Here is a 21,636-nt window from a genome sequence, read left to right on the forward strand (position 1 = left end):
CGTGGTGACAGGAAGGCTACATTTTACGGAAATTAATACAGCTATATTTCAAAAATACAACAGGTACTGATTAAAACACACAGGAACAATCAATATGCTCGGATATATGGATGCATGAATATATGGACTGTGAAAGCTTCGATGCCGTAAAAATCGTAAATTAGAGACTAGTGTCAATGTAGTATTACATAAATGCATCATACATTTGACTATCCGAACTATTCTTGATGTATCACATTGTTTCGTTTTATAGATATATAACTTTATAATATTTTTGTAAGTGATTATACTCTTTACCTGTTTTCTGCCAATAGCAACTGTATAAATTCATAATACAAAACTGAAATACAGAATAATAATAATAATAATAAAAAAGTGATATTTCGCAGGGCATCTTACGTAAAGGGCGCGCCTCGTATTCTTCACAGGTTCTGTACTACCAGTCAGTATTTGAATTTATTATACAAAGCTGGTATACAGGATAACTAAAACCACTTATCTATAATGTGATGTTTCGTAGGGCGCCTTATGTAAAGAGCACACTGTACCTTACATGGGTTCTTCGCCAACAGTAACTGTGTGTATTTATTATACAGAATTGTGCTATACAGAAGAGTAAATAAAATCGTTCAACTTTGATGTGGTCTCGAAAGGACGCCTAATGTAAAGGGCGCACTGCACCTTTCACGAGTTCTTTACCAAAAAACTGTAAGAATTTATTACTAAAAACTTGTACCTTTATTTATACTGTGATATTTCGGAGGGCGCACCGGGACACGTCCCGGTGTCCCGGTGGGCCAGCACGGGCCTGGAACAAATTGTACAAAAAGTTCTTAATTTCTTTAATTTACCTTCAGGATCAGGAAGCAGACATATAACTCTAACAAGAAAGGAATTATTTGACGTTATGTAAGAAAAAACAGCACTAAAATTTGTAGGGAAATGTAAATTTTTGAGGGAATATATTGTTAGGCTAACCGGGTCAGAACTGAAACACTTTTAGAGATTTAAAAGTTGTGTTGAATCATTTAATATGTGACTTTAAAAGTAGGTGGCAAAAGGCAAGAAGAAATACACATATATTGCTTGACCAGAACTAAAAGTTACTGTAAAAGAGCATCAGCTTTCCTGTCAATGCCACTGAAACGCATCAGAGAGGTTGGCGTTCAGTGACTGGCTTTGAGGAAATTAGTGACCGTTTAAAAAGGAGAAAACAGAAACATTGCGAGCAACAATAACTGAAAGTGAACTTGCATACCTATGCAATGCAAATGAGCCTACGGACTTCAGGAGATACCGAGGCTGTCAAAGTAGTAAAGGACATTATTCTTACAACTTCGACCATAGAGCTTCCAAGTACAGAAAGCACATATAGCATCGTCGCATTCCATAGTTCCATTAAGGTGGGAAAAGTAACTGTCACTTATTGTTGAAGCCAAGCTAACAGAATCGCAATATAATGTCATGAGATCAGCTGCAAATGATGCCAATAATAATATTTTCCTTGAATACAGAACTGTTCTAGAAGCAAAAAGGAAGTACTACACTGATGAAACAGAGACTGGAATTTCTGATAAAGCTGCAGAAACAATGTTGCAAGGAATTTTAAACAACACAGTTAAGAGAGTAATCGAAGCCCAAGATGCTGTTGTCCATACTCTGAATCCGAAAGAAATGGCAAGTATTGAACTCATACAAAAGTGTCATCTATATGGAGTCACATCCGAAAAGTTCAATAACGTAGAAAAAGTGTTTCGTAAAGATATAAATGTAGCTTCTCTACCTTTCGTATTATCTACATTACACGTATGGATACTTTTGTTTGAATGTCTTCATTATTATAGTCAAACTTTGAGTGACGATGCTGATATTGCAAACGCGTTTATGGCAAATTTTCAAGTGGCACACAGTAAATCAAGCTACAATCTTATTCCTATGGGGCAACGCAATAATTCGGAAATCCATGACAAATTAAACATTAACTTTATAAAAATCGAAGATGTGGAGAATGCTATTTAAAAACTTAAACCACGGTCATCTTGTGGACCGGACAAAATACCACCATATATCATTAAAGGCTGCTCAGAACTACTGAAACATCCCCTACAAGTTATTTTTAACAAGTCAATAGCTTCTTCTACATTTCCTACGAAATGGAAGATTGGTGACGTCTGTCCCATTCCCAAAACAGGCTGTCCTACAGACCAAATAAAAAATTATCGACCGGTAACCCTACTATCTGCCCCATCTAAGACATTTGAAATTATTATATACGAAAAAATTTTTTCACATGTACGGTCAATATTATCTTCCTTTCAACATGGTTTCATGCCAAAGAGATCAACTATAACTAATCTCTCAGAATTCTCAATTTTACAGCTAATCAAATTGATAAAAAGGAACAAGTAGATGTAATTTATACAGATTTCTCCAAGGCGTTCGACGTAATTAATCATGATATACTTCTCAGCAAACTTGTGATATTCAATTTTTCACAAAATCTTCAACAACTTATAGCGTCCTATCTTTGCCAACGGAAACATCGCATTCGATACAAAAATATTTTAACTAATGAATATGTCGTAGGCTCTGGTGTGCCTCAGGGATCGAACTTAGGACCTCTGTTATTCATACTATTTGTTAACGATTTACCACCTGTAATAACATCTTCCCACAAACTATTGTTTGCTGACGATCTAAAAAATCTATCGCAGTATCTCCATGGAATTAGACGCAATTTCTTTGCAAAATGACATTAATGCTGTTTCCCAATGGTGTGAATCAAACAAGTTGCTACTAAATATTAGAAAATGTAAAGTAGTATCATACACCAGGAAAATAAACTATGTACGCAATGTGTATACTATTAATCAAACGCCAATTGAGAGAGTGGATTATATTACTGATCTTGGAGTCACTCTGCAGTCAAACCTATCATTCGATATTCATGTCAAGAGAGTAATTGGTGAGGCCTTTAGGAATCTTGGCTTTGTGATGAGATTAGGAGGTGATTTTTCTAATACTAATGCTCTCAAAACATTATACACTGCCTATGTACGGTCTAAGGTGGAATATGCGGCGATAATATGGGATTCTAATAGTAAAAAATATATAAATAAAATCGAAAACATTCAAAATAAATTTGTGCGCTTTTTGACATATAAAGAAACAGTTATATATCCCAAATTTGAGAACTACGAAGGTCTTCGAAACAAATATTCATTACAATCTCTTGAAAGCAGAAGAAGTAATTTCATATTATCTTTCTTAAATAAAATAATTCATGGTGCAATAGATTCAGAATATTTGTTATCAGAAATCAAAATTCGCGTCCCACATAGAGCAACGAGACCACATAATGACATATTCCATCTCTCAGCACAAATGACTAATGCATTAGATGTATCGCCTGTCAGAAAAATGTGTATATTGTATAATAAGATGTCACAAGAACACCCAGATATAGAAAACATAAGGAATAAAATTTTCATTCTACATAAATTTGTTGCATCCTGAATATCGTGCTATCTCCATTTTAACGTATATTTTGCTTTCATATTATATTATTATATATGTATTTTAGAGTGTATTACGATAGAATTGGGGTCATATTATTATGTTATTATATGTGTATTTTAAAGTGTATTACCATACAATAAGGGAAAACTGTAATTAGGCATTTACCTGTTGTTTTTCCGAAATAAATAAATAAATAATACATAACTTCACTTGTCTTACAAATTGAGCATTCAGAAGTGGCTAATTAGTGAAGAAATTAGGGCTTATTGTAGATCGTTCAAAATAAAGTTACAGAAATAGTAACGATGGGAATACAGCTCGATGATTTTTTGAGAATTCCACAGTATTCTTATTATTTTAATTTTAAAACATTCTTTGATTTTCTTTTTTTTTATTATTTGGCGTGGGAGACCCGGGTTCGATTCCCGGCTGGAGCTCATGTGATTCGGATTCCACGTTAATCAGTGGGTCCACGTCTCATATAGCCTCGCTGCTGAACGGGACGCTAAACTAAAATCAACTCAACTCTTTTTTTTTTATTTATTTTGCAACAAGCAGTAATTTTATTGGTATATAATTATGTGTTAAATGTATGTAAAATGTAATAAGCTATGTTCGTTTGGTATTTTTGTGCGTACATTTTCATTTCATATTGAAACTGTACATCATTATTGATAGATTTCTCTGAAATTATGCTCATAAACTTACAAATTGCATAAATAAAAATGCATAAAACATGATATTTTAACTGGCAAATTAAGATCATAAGAGTCATTTGACTACTCAACCAATACACTACTACGATTTTAAGTCTTTTTTTATTTATGTACTTAGCAACTGAGCAGCTAAAAATTGAAATTATATGCAATAGAGGTTTTGGCCAGGAAATTGGGGAAATGTACCACTGCGCCGAGGGAAATTTCCCTCCATCTGGCAACTGTGAGCCGAAGTGGGGAAAGATTCTTTGCTGTTTTCTGGTCGTTACTTGATATTAGTGCTGTCGAATTTTTGTGACATTTGCGGTTTTCGGTTTTTGCGGTGTTCTGAAAACAGGTTTTGGAAACCGAAACCGCAAATGTGGTTTTCAAAATCGAAACCGTAAATGCCGTTTTCGAAACCGAAACCGCAAATGCGGTTTTGGAAACCGAAACCTCAAAAGCGGTTTTCAAAACCGAAACCGCAAATGCGGTTTTCAAAACCGACATTTCGGTTTTATGAAATTTCACTTTTTTTTCAAAAAACAGTTTTCGGTTTTTTCAAAAAACGATTTCGACATCACTAGCATGAACAAACTATCGACGATTTAAGCTACAGTAAACATAGTATTAATAAATAGTTTGTGAGGAATAAATTAACCAGTGGTGGCTCTTGAGGTGAGTCACATCGATAAATACTAGAATTTTATCGCTATAAGGCAAGGGAAGAGAAATTCACATAGCTTCAAAAGTTATATACAAGAATTAGTAAGTTATATAAGCTTTCTTTCCTTAGTTGATAGCGATAAAATTTCAATTTATATTGATGTGACCTCCCGCAAGAGCCGTCACTGAAAATTAACTAATTACCTATCAAAATAGAGGGGTTAAGTTTAGAGTTACCCCCTCCACTTTTTATAAAAATCAAGAAAATTTACAGGAGAAATGAGGTAAGAAATGATAATTTAAAGTTTTTATTTGACGTTTAGGAATCTAAGTTCGGCAGGAGAGTTATGTTTAATACGAGAAAAGATATGTGGAAGTTAGTACTATTTGCCGGATGCGGAAGCATTCGCGGAAGGTTTCAGCAGCATGGTGCTTGTAAAATATGGCGAATATGGCGAACAGGTGTAACGGATGCTCAAAAATAATGAAGAAAACCTTTTAAATTTTTGTGTAGCCCACGGAGTACTAAAGTTAAGTGAAATGTAACAATTTTTAATACTTTAAGCACTGTTTTTTTTTTTTTTTTTTTTTTTTTTTTTTTGTATGTTGCAAAGTCCAAGGGCACCTTCAGACTGGAGGGGCAACTCTAAACTTAAGCCAAATAGAGAGTAGTAAAACTGTCCAAATCACAAATTAATGTTAAAAAATTAAGTACTTGACCCTGAAACCAGATCATTATTTGATATTCTCCAGTTACTGTAGTAATGGATTAAGTAGTATAAAGGTAAACTTGGTCCGCCTTATGCAGAGTCGTTTCCACGAATGATTAGCATCATACTAAAACACTGACTACTGCAGGAGACTTATGTTAGTCGAACTCTTTAGTATGGCACTAATCGCGCATCAAAACGACTCTGCATAAGGCCCGGTACCTTTGAATCTATGGTATTAAAATGTCCTTTTTTTTATGTGTTTGCCTATTCTATTTATTAAAATCTTTCCCCTTGTTCCAATAAAACATAATTAATAAAGTACTTGTCTTTCTTCAAATGTATTCGTGAAATTTTGTATAAAATTGTTCGTTTTGATTTTTACGTTAATATAAACGGTAACATATCCATCTTGTGTCACATTATCTGAATAATTATTAAGGAATATTCCCTAGTTACAGTCGCTACACAGCTAACCCGCGTTTCAAGAATAGTTTGTTGTCTTGCTGATTAGATTATTACATATTATTAGGATGTTAAAGATGGTCCCGGCGTTTGGGATGCAGCCACTCAAGGAACAATCTTGAGTGCCTTCTTTTGGGGATATGTCATCACTCAAATTCCTGGTGGATGGCTAACGGAGAAATTTGGACCAAAAATCATGATAGCTGTCTCAGTAATGGCATCATCTACATTCACGTTATTTATTCCATTAGCAGCGTACGGAGGGCACGGAGGCGACGGACCTATTTTGGCTGTGCGATTTCTTCAAGGATTTGGGGAGGTAAGTACTGTGATCTGTTAACGTACCTAAGTCATGTAAACATCATTATTGTCACAAGGTACACTGGATAAACTACAGAGGTTGATTCATTTATATTGAGCCGAATTTCAATGTGCCACTTACATAGGAAATTACGTGTTTTCACCACCGGTTGTATTCAAACTGTAGGCCACCTCTACTGACAATTGCTCGGCATCGGAGTTTCCGTTGTAGAAGACTGCGTTGCAGCTGGATCATGGATATTTCATCCCACTCCGATTTACAGGTTTCCCACAGGCTGGAGACGGTGTAGACTCAAAGATGGGACAAGCGCCGCTTGAGGAGCCCGAATGCACAATAGTTCATTAGGCTGGCATCTGGACTCTTGACAGGGATGTCAGAGAAAGGAATTGCCCAAATTTCAGTTTTCTGTTCCATACGACGATAGAACTCCAGCGATGGTTTCGCCGTATTACTGGATGTTCTGTTCCATTGATTTTGATGTTTTGGTCCACCTTTCGGAGACGCAGTTTGCTTCTGTACTAAAACCGGCCACAATCATGAACTCTTTCGGATAACTCTCTGCGCACTGGTGGAAGAACGTGCTTCGGCTCTTGGCGTCAACAGGACTGTATCTAATGGTGTGAACTTTACTACAGTTTATGAAGTAAATACACACCTCATCAAGGGTAACATCACACTTTCAATAATCACCCATGAGATGACGTTCATACAGCTCCTACAGTTCCGTTCTCCATCAGCCACATGATATGATTTCAGGGCGTCTACACTGCTCTTGCGAACGAGCGTGAGGCGTAAATCCCTGTGAAAGACGCAGTTGATTGTCGCCTGCGAAGTGCAGCATTTGCTGGCCACTGCACGCTGTATGATGGAATTATCGGAGGTCGCCGAAACACACGCAATAGCGGTGGGGTCCTTTTCACGGAAGAGTGGATTCCAGCTTCTGACGTAGGTGTGGTGGGCCCAGGCCTCTGTGCAGCATATTTTTGTACAATACGATTCACAGTTGCACAACTTACACGAAAATTACGCACTTGACATTTCTACGATGCACGACGCTGTGTACTTAGCGTCGGAAAGGGCCACAGTGAGTCCCCTCTCAGAATCTGTTCAGTTTAGGCGGCATCAGACTACGCTTGATCGTACTGCTCTACTATGCGACTAACGAAATAGTATTGTTACCTCTTGGCAATCTCACGGCGATGGGTTGCGCATGTGTAGTACAGTTGCATATTGACTTCGGCTTAATATAAATGAATAAACCCCTGTAGTTAATGAAGTTGCAATGAGTTTCCCGAATGTGCAACTAGGTTTGAGCAAATACATATTTATTTTAATCATACACTGCGTTTACTTAACGTTTAACAGTTTAATTCTTAACCTCTAATTGACTTTAATAGATTTGTCTCATGAATTTCCTTCCAAATTCTTGTTCTAAACACCAATTAGTGATTTTTTTTTATTTCGAAAATTTGACTATATACAAACTCCAACTTTGATGTCAAATAACTCGGGAATCAAGAATTCGTTTACAGCCTAGACTTCTTTCGGACTTCAGCCGGGGGAAAAAATGCACGATATGTAATTCTAATTGTTCAAAATTTCGGCCTTAAAAGAAAAACTTTAGCATACAAATTACAGTATTTTGTGTGCGTTACAACTAATATTCGCATGAATTCAATGACATTTTGAAGTGTAATAGTTCGTCCTGATTCTATGAATCCTAAAATAAATTATGTATGGTTAGCATTGATTTGAAAAAAAAAAAAAAAAAAAAACAACTTGAAATTCATGCAAGAGCATCGTGAAAATCTTGTCTATGCTAAACAGGGCTATATGGTTATAAGAGATTTACACTTTAGTTCTACAAGAGCTGGATAAAAAGTAATGGTAACATCCATATAATTTGTACCTGGCCTTATGTACAGAAGAACGCCTGTTACATTCCCTGTTACATTCCCTGTTACATTCCTTCAATGTAATCGGCTTTCATCTTTATTTCCTTCTGCCACACGTGTGGATGGCACTGTACACCATTTACACTTGGGGTGAGTTTTTATTTTATTTATTTTATTTATTTATTTATTTATTTATTTTTTTTTTTTTACGGTTTTACGAAATACGACTTACTGTATGGGATTTTGTTATTTTTGTCTATATAAATATTTCATTAATAACTCTAACATAAGCCATTCTCTTGTGGAAGAATCTACAACCAGTAATTTACTTTTGGGTGTGAGTTTTCTTTGGGCGAATTTTTCGGAAAACTCCTTATAATTTTGTTCATATTTCACAAGAAAATGTTTCATTAATAACTATAGCATAACATGATTTAGTTTAATGAATTGGAGCGAGAGAGTTTAGTGCGGTGGCCCGTACCTTATATTACTTTCGAGCGACGAAAGGTGATAAGAAAGTATGGTGAATTTGAAAAAAAAAATAATTCGAGTTTTCCAAGGATTTACACGACCCTATACACACCAAAAAAGTGATTTTTTCAACACCTGTTCATCTGTTCGTCCGTTCGTCCTGATAAACATTCACTTAAAGATTATACCATTCAACGTATAGAAACCAAATTTTAATCTTAGGGTTTTTATGTGATTCTCTAGGTTTCTTTTTCAAATTTTCTTCCGATTCCTAAAAATAAGGATAGATTACTGAAGGATAAAAATAAAAAACTTGAGCATTTCTTAAAAAAGGCTCTAATGATTTTGTTTGTATTTCATAAATCAATTTTTCAATAACAACCCCATACTCTGGTAAAAATCGTTTCTCTAAGAAATACCGAGAGTTAATTTACTCCTGGGAGTGTTTTTCTCGGACGACTCAAGGATTTTGTTCATATTTCATAAACAGATAATATTTCATTAGTAACCTGACAATTTGACATAGTTCATTTGTCCTGAAAAATGTACGTGGGGTGTTTTTTTTTTCCAGATGATTTCTCAAAAACGACACAAGCAATTTTGATCATATTTCATAAATAAATATCTAATTAATAATCTAATTAATATGGCATAACTTATTTGTTATGAAAAAATGTGTTCTTGGGAACAGTGTTCGAAGTGGGAAAAAAAGACGGTATTTTTTTTTAATACAGTGAGGGAATGTTGCCTAAAATATTACATTTGTATTTGTATAATGACTGAAAACCACTGGAGAGCTTCTCTTTTTTTTTTTTTTTTGGGGGGGGGAGCATAGAGAGACTGAACTCTCGCCAACAACTTTCTGAAAAAAAAATATTCCCTTAGTTGTATTATAGAGAACTACACGCGAAAATGCTCAAAAACCGAGTTTTTATATTAAAAATTTTCTGCGGGGAAAGTTCCCGCGTTCTCATTCGACTGCGAGGCATTCCAAACTACCAGAAGGATCGCTCCCATAGCAGACAATCCCTAAATCCGCTCATGCTCAAAACACGACATTTATATGAATTAAGACAAGAAGACCACATACATACATACGAAAGAAACAATTCAATATCGCATATCAAAATATAAACTAGATGAACTTCTTTGAAGACACCTCATTTTAAAAACAAAAGGTAAGAAAAAATAACAAAAATGTCCATATTGTCAACTAAAAAATTATTTCTACATAAGAAATAAAATCATTTTACGTGTAAAGCTATTCGTCAATTTCTGTGTATGTATAAAAATGAATTTATTAAAGGTATTTAGCATCTACTCTCCCGTGACATGTCTTGATCACTTAAAAAAAAAAAAAAAAAAAAAAAAAAACAGACAGATGCCTCCATCACTGAAAAACCAGAGGCGGTATGGCATACCACCGCATACCGACCAAGTTCGACCACTGCTTGGGAATGAGTTTTGCCGGACAATTTTCTCAAAAACAATTCAGGCATTTTCTTTTCATGTTTCATACGTAAAGATTTCATTAATAGTTCTATAATGCTGTGTAAATTATTCCTTACGAATACCTTTTTTTGGGTATTATTTTATTTTTAAATATTTCATTAATAACTTTAACACATGACATAAGTTATTTTCTTATGAAAGAATCTACAAGGGGGTAGTTTACTTATAGGAATGAGATTTCTTGCGGTGAAATTTCCCGAAAACTTCTTAAAATTTTGTTCGTACTTCACAAGAAAACATTTCATTAATAACTGCAGCATAGTATGATTTGGTTTAAGAAATTGGAACGAGAAAGCCTAGTGCGGTAGCCTGTACCTTTTGTTACACAAAATTAATAGTTTTGAGAAATAGACCCCAGTCTACGCTTGTAGAACATTTAATTCCAAAGATTCAGAAAACGTTAAAGATGAATTTCGAAGAGAAAAAAAAATTAAATGAAAATCTTCCTTTTTTGAAAATAAATGTTCCTCAAATGTTCAGTATTCAAATTTCTCTATAATATAAAAGATCTTGAAAATACCTATTACAGGCAAGTAGCCAGGATTTCGTAATAGGGGGTTCCTAGACATGAAATACTGTGGTTATCACATCCGAGTTCGATTATTCTAAACTATTTTACTGGTAACATACATTGGTTCGTTTAGTCAGGATTTCGTAACGAGGGGGTGAGGGGAGTTTGATATGAAATATTGTTATCACATCAGTGGCTTGATCAATTTAAACTATTTTAATAGCAACATATATTAGTTTGTTAAGACTTTAAAATTAGGATATGTTAGTAACCATTTTAGTAACAAACTATGAGGAAATCTCGAATAAAAGAATATTTAAAAAAAAAAAAAGATTTGACATGAAAATGAAATGAAATCTTTAAGTTTTACGTCCCACGTTTATGCCGGTTAGGCTAAAGGAGACTGTGATAAGAGATGAGTGAAAGGATACAATGAAGAAAGTGGGAGGAAACGGGACAACCCCAAGAAAACCCACGAGCAAATTGTCTGTCCACCACAAAGACCACACGGCGCGAGCTGGTACCGAACCAGGGACCTCAAGCACCGGAGGTGAACGCTCTACCACTGAGCCACCGCGCCCCCCCCCCCAAAAAAAAAAGAGATTTAAAAAAATGTTTTACAATATCTACGTTCCTTCTTCTGTTCATCCAAATACAACAATTTTCCTTTCATTATGACCTCAACTATTAAAAAAAAAAGTACGTATCCAATAATGTCTTGTAAAATATTTTATAATATCTGGGTTCCTTTCTCTGTTGAATCAAATGTTGCTAGAACTTTCATTCCACATAACTTTTTGTTTTTATTATTCCGTCAACTGCTGTCTGTTCCAAATGACAAAGGAGCAGAAAACTGTTTCTCAAATATCATGTTTGATACTGCAGAGAAGCGATGATGAAAAATTATTTTTATTTTTAGCTTTTTTGTTTTTAACGCTGATTCTTCCTATTTCTTGTTTCTTTTTGTTTCATCCTTCCTTAATTTTTATTTCTGGTCTCGAAGGGGGGGGGGTCCGGACCCTCCGGACCCACCCCTTGGCTACGTGCCTGCCTATTATTTGTAGTTCATTTGGTAATAGATCCCTCTGCGCTTCTCTAGTTCATTCAGTGTAGTGCTTTGTACTTATTAAATGTTTGTGTAACTAAACTAACTGTGTAACTGTGTAACTAAACGTATTAATGAAAATGTGTATTAAATTAAGTGATAAACGTGTTCTCTGTTGTTGCTGAACTATTTACAAGAGAGAAAAAAAAGAAAGAAGGTAAGAATTCCGAAAGTGAAGTGAAATCTAAAGAATTAAACAAGTATAATCTAAGTACAATTGAAACGGTACATTTTCTTTTCAAGCATTGAACTACAGAAAGCTCAACCACACATTTCTTTAAATTTCTACCAAATAATAGAGCAAAATTTTCAACTTAATGAATGGATATTTTAAAAATTTACTTTTCTTTATCTTTCATGCAGGGCTTTCTATTCCCAGCAACACACGCATTGTTAGCGAAATGGGCTCCACCACTAGAAAGGAGTAGACTCGTTACATTTGCTTATGCAGGTAAGAGTAAATGACAATTTAAACTATGTACGTATTAACTTACTGTATATTAACTTCTGGCTCTAAAACTACGTAACTTCTTGTTAATTTTCAAAAAAATAAAAACTATAGTTTACAAAATGTTCTGAAATACAGCGTTGAAAAAAACGTTTTTTTTTAAAAAAAAAGAACGTTTTTTATGTTTAAAACATTTTTAAACGTTTTAAACGTTTAAAAAAGTACTTTGTTTTAAACAAAAAAAATGTTTAAAATGTTTATTTTGTTTAAAACAATAATCTAAATAGGCATATATATATATTACATTTTTACACTCTTAGGTATTGCTTGCCATCTATATTCAACCGCTAGATCAAATTTCGGGAACTTCCCTAATCTCGGTCCGCCCCAATGTTCAATTACGGAGAAAGAAATCGGGATTTTTCCGATCTCCGTTCACGGAATATGTAGCTTAGTTTCTTTGTGTTACGTTCTACTTGTCGTCTGCATTCTTAATCTTTAAACGCCCATTGACGCAACTGCTGTGTCAGGGCTTTAAACCTCAATGGCTCAGTCTTAAACCTCAAATTAAACCTGGAAGATGGTTTTGGTACCAATTTATTCCTGAAAGATGCAGCTTTGCTGGTGTGCATTTTATGTATATGGGAGAAGGGTAAATATCGTGTTTTTTTTTCAACAGTTTTTTTGGGGGACCATTCCCCCTATTGGGGGATAGATTCATAAAAATTGTTACGTGAAGAAATGAAGTAGGCCACTACATGGTAATAATCTGTTCTTTTTCTACGAATACGGCGGGAATTTCACAAATGTTACCTCGTTGGAATTTGTGGTCTATAAGCTTTCCAATGGTGTATAACTCATGACTCTGTGATAATTAGGGGGTCACCAGAGCCCCGAACGTGAGAGTCTACCATTTTGTTAAAATGCCTGGTGGGCGTCTAGAGTTAATTGTGTTGTTATGCCGTAGACATTAATCATTATTAGCTACCCATGTTTCAGATAGAGATGTATCTTGAAAACTGTTTAGTTAAAATATGTCATTTGCTCCTTGTAGGCTAGTCACTGCTCTTTTCTATGAGTTGTATCGTATTTGTCAGAGCATTTCTTCTAGCTTATGATGTGAGAACTCTTCATTATTATGGAAATGATAATGATAAAAAAATATCCAAGTTTTTTAATTTGTGAATTTGGAACTTAAAATAGTGTATAGTGTGTTTAACCTCCGTTATTCTTGGAAATTAAGAAATGTTGAAATACTTCATTTAATTTCTGTTGGTTTAGTTATACGCACATTGATGTGCAGAATTTCGTTCAGTAATTGCTGTTATAATAAGAATATAACTCTGCTTGTAATTTACTCCATGCACAAATCCTGCGAAGGATGGGTTGTTTGTTAGAAAATTAAATTAACTTACTCAATCTGATATTTTAGTTGTTTTAAACATGTTCAACCACCATCGAATAAAAATACGTTTAAAACAATTTGTTTAAAACGTTTAAAACAAACTGAATAAAACAACAGCCCTCGTTATAAATATGTTTTAAACACTTGTTTTAACCTTTATCCGGGCAACCGGAGCCTCCCAGGCCCAGTAGCTTCATTTTTCTAAAATTTCTCAATAACCATACATATTTCGAAGACATAAAATACTGAATTCTTTGTCTTGCCCGGAAATGTCTTGCCCGGATAAGGGTTAAACATTTTGTTTTAAACATATCAACCCTGCTGAAATATGCTTAGGTTAATATATTGCACGATCACATGACTTAGAGATCTGTTAGAAGTCACTGGCGCTTACAAGCGTGCTATAAGTTAACAATTGTGGAGTAGTCGCTAGGTGCGAGCGGACTCAGGTTCGATTTCCGGCAAGGACACTCGGTCGAAAAAGTATAAAAGCTTTTCCAGGCCAGCCATCCTCAGTGAGGTTTCCAGGGTGTCCTTATTCACACCAGGCAAATGCGGTGGTGGTACCTACCATAATGGTCCCCAGGCCGCTCCCTTCCTTCCCATTTCCAATCTTTTCCGATTCCAGGGTAGTGTGATCGCCGAGATATGTTATCCTTCATATATCTGTGAGTGGCTAACATGGTCATAGTTACCGAAAACCAGAGATCTAATACTAATCCTAATAATTGAGCTTCTTCGTGGCTACGCTGTTAGTTTACGTGCATTTGGCGTGGGAGAACGGGGTTCAATTCTCGGCGGGAGCTCACGTGGTTCGGATTTCACGTTAAGCTGTAGGTCCACGTCTCATATAGCTTCGCTGCTAAAAGGGACGCTAAACTCAAAGTCAAGTAAAGTCAACTAATCCTAACTACATTCAATTGTCATTTATTTACTTTAATCAAACTTTGATAGAAAATAAAATATGTCTCGCTATTTATTGCCTTCTATATTTACCTGTAAACAAGGGCGCCCATATTGTGGTTTCCAGGGGGGGCAATTGTACGGGGACATTTCAAATATAGGTTCAAATTTTGCTGTAACTAATGTAAAAATTCTATTGGGTTTTCGATATTTCGAAGTACAATTTCCTCTAGGGGGGCGAGCTCCCCACCTTGCTTCCCCTGATGGGCGCCCTTGCCTGTAAAGTATGGTATTATTAATAATAGTTTCTAATTCTGCTAGCGATTAATTCATCGCAATGGGTTATAGTTTTGGGAAATATTTCGGAAGTAAATATAAAGACGATACACGAAACGAGAAACAATGTATTTCGCCTTTGAAATTTCTAGCGAAAAATGCATCGAAAATATTCGAATTCTTTTTTGTTTGTTTGTTTGTTTGTTTTATGTTTGAATGACCATCTTCTATTTTTCACCATAGATGTAGCACCAACTCATCTATAATATATTCAGACCGTGGTTTGATACCTTAGGCACAACTTGGTGTAAAATGAGGAAAACCAAAGTTGAGATGCTGTATTTTGCCTGCAGCATAGGTAACCCACGTTACGACATTACGAATACTGTCAGAAGCCAAAGATGGTCGATTTTGAGTTTCTGACTTGTCATGAATGACTCTACATGGCAATATAACTCTCATAATCATAACTATTCAAGAAACCGTGTGAGAGCGCTAGTGCTACCGATTTTCAGTCTGGCTTGGTAGAATACCAATATTTTTAATCGTGATTTACAGAAAACAACTTTCTGGAAGAAGTACGATTATGAAATACGACTTTTGATACACCTGCACCAGAATTGCAACCCCCACTTTCTCTTTCCTTCCTTCCCTTCCAGGACAAGTATCAAAAAATGCTTGAAGACATTTCTTATTATTTAAAATGATAAGTCCAAAAGCAAATCAAAGAGATTCCAAGTATGAAGTCCTTTTATTATAATAATTGTAATCCTCATCCCCTTTTCTTTAGGCACTATTTTATTCCTTTCTAGGTCAAATATCAAGAAACACTGAATTACGTGTCTTATTATTTTAACTAAGAAATCCATATACTAAGTTTCATGTCTAACAGTCAGTAATTGGACATTTTAATATAATAATTGCCAGTTCAACATCCTCTCCCTTAAGCATCACAACTTCTATGTTCAGTCTAAATTTCAGATTTCCTACTGTTGATTAGTCATTCACTTAGGATTTCTTTTATATAGACATATTATAAATTCAGCAAAGAAAAGGGATGGAACTACTTGATTTAGTTGAACTAAAATTCGGTAGAACTATTTTTTTTTTTCAGTTGAACTAAAATTGTGTGGAACTGTTTTATTAGTTGGTGAACGTTAATATTTGGTCTGTGTTCCATAAAGTGTTCTAATCTTCTTTCATTAAAAGGTTGTATAAGTAGTCATATGCTGTTAGCATCCAAACTCCGACATTATTAAGAATGCGGCATTCTCCAGAGTCAGAGGTTGCTAGAATTTTGAATGTCAACATGCAGTACATAAAAGATTAAATTGATCCTAGGGAACCATTAGTATATTTGCTCCGTATTTCAGTTCCTTAAGAAATTTAGCTTCAAACTTAGCCAATTTGCAACTGAACTCTGTGTGAATACCCCCTGAGAAATACACGTACAATGCCTAGTGTGAATAAACTTTTTCTTTTTCTTTTTGTACGACACATAGGTTCGCAATTCGGCACTTTTATTGCGATGCCTCTGACTGCTGCCATAATTGACAGTGAATTAGGCTGGGAAATTGCTTTCTATCTCCTGGGATGTGTGGGGATATTTTGGGTCATTATCTGGTGCGTATTAGGATCTGATACACCGGCCACTCATAGGTTTATCTCAGACGCTGAAAGAAAATACATAGAGACTTCTCTTGGTACCTCACATAACACAGAGGTAAGTTGTTAATCCTGTTCTATCTAGAGAATTCACTTTTTGGAAATTATATCTTTTGTTTCATTTTATTATGATTTTTTATTAATGCAAAGTTTTGAGTAACTGATTACAAATATCATTATATAACATTTGTCATATGCGTTACTTTATTAAGTAATAGATTCATTTTTTCAAGGATTTAAGTTGTTTTTTTTTTCACTCTAAGTAATTGCGATTTACGAGTTATTATAAATATTTTCACGAATCTTTACATCACTTGTTATAAATTGTAATGATAAATGACGCAAATTGCAATTGAAAATATCGAACATTTTGGAAAGTAAGCAATCTAGTGTTGATCAAATGCGTTTAAACAAACTAACAGACAGACCATTCTGGTTATTTCTAGGTAAAAGTTATTTCTGATGATCCATTCAGGGCATTCAGAGCACAAGGGAATCAAGTCACCTTACCAAAATTGTAAGAAAAATAAAGTTTATACAAATTTCTTTGAAGCACTGGCAGATGTAGAAAAATCGTTTGGAGGGGGGAATAGCTCCTGTGATTAATCCAGCCTTGAAATACGTATTTTTATATCAAATTAGAATAAAGTAATACAATATTTTATGTATATAGACCTATTAAAATGTAGTCTTTCAGGAGGAGGTTGCCTCCATCGCTCTTCTCGTGTATCCCACAGTGTTTGGAAAAGTTGGAAGCTTTGAAAATACATGGAAAAGTTTAGTCAGTTTATATATATATATATATATATATATATATATATATATATATATATATATATATATATATATATAAAAGTTATTTACAGGAATCTGTAAAACTCTGTAAGGTGCCTCAGATAGTCTTAAAGATAGAATACGTCCAAAATGACTATAAATAGACTTTATTCCCTTGTGCATCGAACCTACTATTTTATGATGTAATAATAGTCTAGTCCTCAACTCTTCGTACTACGATTCTCGTTAATTTCAACTAAGAAACGTCCACCTCACTAAAGGAAAATACAAAAGTTGAGGACTGCACACGTTTGTCAGTAACTTCAAAATGAATATTATTATTATTATTATTACTATTATTATTATTATTATTATTATTATTATTATTATTATTATTATTATTATTATTATTATTATTATTATTATTATTATTATTATTATTATTATTATTTGAGTACACATTTCTGCAACTTACAGAGAACATGGTGCACTTAAGATTCAATTGACTATATAAATACTCAAATCTCAAATCATTTGACTTCAAAGTTAATAGCAATTGAAAATTTCTTTATATACATAGTTACTCGCTTTGATTAGCAACTGTACTAAAGAGTAACTGAAAATTAAAGTTTGTCAAGCAAATTACAATATGTCCAAATGAAATATGTACAAAATGACAAAAAAAAAAAGGACTTGATTTCCTTGTGAATTGAAAACACCAATTGTCTCATTGTTCATTGTATTATTTTTTTAAAATCAAAGCAAGTGATGTGGAGCATGGATATAACACGTATTCTGCCATTACTGGCAGATTACTTGAAGCAATCTCAAGCACTTACATCCACCACGGTTCTGGTTTAAGCCCTTCATCTTAACTACGGTACAAGGTATCCAGTGTAATAACGTCCACAAATTGGATTTTTTTCCCTTTCCTTTTTGTCTTCATCGTACCTTCCATAAAGTTCTTCAGAATACAATTTCTTCTTAATTATTGCTCTAACCAGCTTCTTTTCCTCTTATAAAATTGTATCTAATATTGTTCTTTCCTTTCGTATTTCTTCACATTTCTTTATCGGTTTTCCGTTAGATCCATCTAGTCTCCTGTATTCCTCTCCATACCCTCATTTAAAAAGTATATTTGGTCGCTTTTTATTCTAATACCACCATTCCTTACTTCCCAAAAATGTTTAATTTTTGCCATTGTCATGCGCCAAGGAAAGATGATATTTCGGTAGAAGGTAGAAGGGCTAAATGTGTTCACTTTAAATATGATTGACTCGTATTCCTGAATCTGAATGCGAAAGTACGAATACGAAAACTAAATGCACAGAAACTTTCAGTGACCATAGTTTATAGATACGTTAAAATATCAAGTGGTACTTTCGACAAAATGGATACTTTCAAATATCTAGGATCAATATTAACAGACCAAAACAATATTAAAAAAATCAAATGTCGACTAAAAGCAGGGAATTCGTTTTATTACTCAACCCAAACTCTTTTGTCTTCTCGAATCTGTCGAAGAATTTGAAGCTTAAATACCTAGGTATATTATGTAAAATAATTATTATGCTTGCTGTGCTGTACAGTTGCAAAACATGCTCGCTTACTTTGAGGGAAGAGCGCAGACACAGTATTTGAGAATAAAATCCTGAGACGAATATTCGGACCAAAGAGGAACGAGAATGGGGAATGGCGGAAACTTCATAATATGTAACGGCATAATTTATAAAGATTACCAAACATTGTTAGGATCATCAAATGTAGGAGGCTTAGGTGGGGCAGATCTTGTAGCCAAACAAAAAAGAAGAAGAAGAAAAAGAAGAAGAAGAAGAAGTAGGAACTCTATTCATAAAATTGCAACTCCAAGACGAAAAGGATTAGGAACACTTAGTCGCAGGTGGGAGGACAACATTAAGATGTAGTCTCTCACAGAAATGGGAATACAAAGTAGAAACTGGATCCAGTTGACTGAGAGAGAAGTCATAGTTTTTGTAAGTTATTGAAATTTCGGGTTCCATAGACCACAAAGTTAGTAAATTACTTATGATAAAATCTGAAATAAATTTAACTGATTGTCACTTACGTTTTTTGGAAATTCAATTGCGCCCAGGGAGGGATTTTTAGTGATTTTACAGAAAGCACATATTTTAAAGTATTTAGGACTGACTTAAGTTCTGTATAGCCATCCTATCTATTAATAAACAACCAAATAACATAGTGAGGAAGCATTTAAGATCCCGGAATTTGCCTGGTAAACATATGAATAAAGCTTCACAGGATGGTCTCCCTTAGGATTCGAATCCATCTTCTGATTGCGAAGGATAGAAGCTAATCACTTTTCTTTTAATCGTCCATACCGTAACACTTGTCTCCATGATCTTTTACCTAGGTAACTAATCTTGTTCAACATTTTGCTTAATCCAATATGGCAGGGCAGGGATTTATTTGTAGCCAGGGAAGCCTGGGAATTTCCCCCCTTCTAAATTTTGACTTCCCTGTCTCTAGGTTTAATCCAGGCTTCCCAGACTGGGAAGATGTTTTTCCCCTTTCTTAAGCTATAGACTGTTTTGAAGTGCAATGATTCAACTTCATGTTTTAGTAGCGATTCTTTATTTTTTTTCAGTATGTTTATTGTCACGAGCTATGTTGGTCTTGTTTATAAAATTTCTTCCCGAAGAATTGTTCATAGAATTGCTTCAGTTTCTTCTGCAGAGTGTAAGAGAGGCTTTTCCAACTTAAACTTACAGCATACTGACGCTAGAAACCATTTATCTGTAAAAACCATCGAATCTCTTCTTTCCATAAACGTTAATGGGCCAGACATTACTTCTTTCAATGCAGAAAAGTATGCCTTCAGCTAGATAAAAAAGTGGATATCATGCTGCTACCGACAAACCAACTGAAAAAGACGGTATCCGATGTAATCCAACCTCCTATTGCTTCACCATTCTAAAGTGAGGTACGCTGTGAAAATATTGTTAATTTCTAAAGACAGTGTTAGATAACACGCCGTAAGTCATGCTTTAGCTTAACTCAAGGTGAAATCGGCAGTCAATCCTTTCTTGTGATTTTGTTGTAAAAATTGTAAATGTTGTAGGCTACAGTGGCTGTTTCAACTTCGAGAGTAAAAGTGAAAAAAAAAAAAAAAAAAAAAAGGTAAAGTATTTTTTCCTAGGTAGCATCATATTGGCAATTGCTTAATAGATGCTCATGATTCTTCGGAGACCAGATTACAGTCTTTGTTCAATTCTGGATTCGTTTTAATACCAGTATGTTTTGTTGACCAGAAGTTTACTTTCAGCAGAACAGTGCTACGGTCACACACCCCTGAATTTACTTTTATTAAGTAGAAGGAGCAAATCAAAAACTCATTTATGATATGAGGAATGACATTTAATACCGTCTTTCCCCTTCTATTTAATAAAATCAGGTTCAAGTGTATGTGTACCTATCACTGTTCTGCCCAAAGTAAACTTACCTTTTATCGTATTTATTGCTCGGGCGAGGAATTTGGTTTTCAAAGACCAAATTAGAACGAACTAAAGAATTATTTGTCATAACAAATCGGTTTAACGTAGGAGTGTGACACATGTTATGACAAGTTGTGCAGATTGCAATGTAATTATAGGGTTTTACTGGATGTTGCACACTTGTCTTCAGCAATAGGGCGAAAAGTAGCAAGGTAACACATGTAAACTAATGTACCTAACCAAATCTTATCTAGCCTACCTACCCGTATTTATCATAAAACTGTTTTTAAAAAGGTGAAAAACTGAACTTGGTGACCGCCTATCAAAGTAGTAGCATAATTTTAAAGCAGGTAGGTTTAAAAATAACGTTGTCAAAAACCCGACTTTAAAGTTGTTCTGTTATACGGAACACAATCTTGCATAAACATTCCCCCTTTCTACAAAATCCACAAATAAATCACTGTGGCAGGGACACGAACACAGAAACTTGGAGGGCAATTAAAAATCTGATAAAATACTCTTAAGAGGGTCTACAAGGGTTTCGTCCCACGATCATCAATATAATACCTCAGACCGCTCAACTACATACTATCCTGCGCTCGCTCGTTTAACTGAGAAAAAAATCGTATGTGGCGTGTGTAAAATCTGTTACATTTCGTCGCATGAGAACCAGAGGAACGTAACTCCATTTTCGTAGGTTTGCAGGCGAGAGGACCAAAATATTATTTTCTTAAAAAGATGTGTTTTCAATAAGATAGTAATTGAGATACATTACAATAGATGGTCGACAAGGAGAACAGATTTCGTTACGTTCCATTTAC

At 34.6% G+C, this 21,636-nt stretch overlaps 1 protein-coding gene across 2 annotated transcripts in view; it reads left to right on the forward strand.

Annotated features, from left to right (window-relative positions):
* The window catches only part of LOC145681460 (putative inorganic phosphate cotransporter), a 184,382-nt gene that overhangs the window by 138,791 nt on the left and 23,955 nt on the right, over positions 1-21,636 (forward strand). For both annotated transcript variants that reach the window (XM_081753101.1, XM_081753100.1), the window contains exons 3-5: positions 6,123-6,374; positions 12,235-12,322; positions 16,406-16,626. In XM_081753101.1, the coding sequence (XP_081609227.1) occupies positions 6,123-6,374; positions 12,235-12,322; positions 16,406-16,626 (561 nt within the window). The remainder of the gene's footprint in view (positions 1-6,122; positions 6,375-12,234; positions 12,323-16,405; positions 16,627-21,636) is intronic.

This window comes from Thermobia domestica, chromosome 3, assembly GCF_964235325.1.
Source record: "Thermobia domestica chromosome 3, izTheDome1.hap1.1, whole genome shotgun sequence".
NCBI lineage: Eukaryota > Metazoa > Arthropoda > Insecta > Zygentoma > Lepismatidae > Thermobia > Thermobia domestica.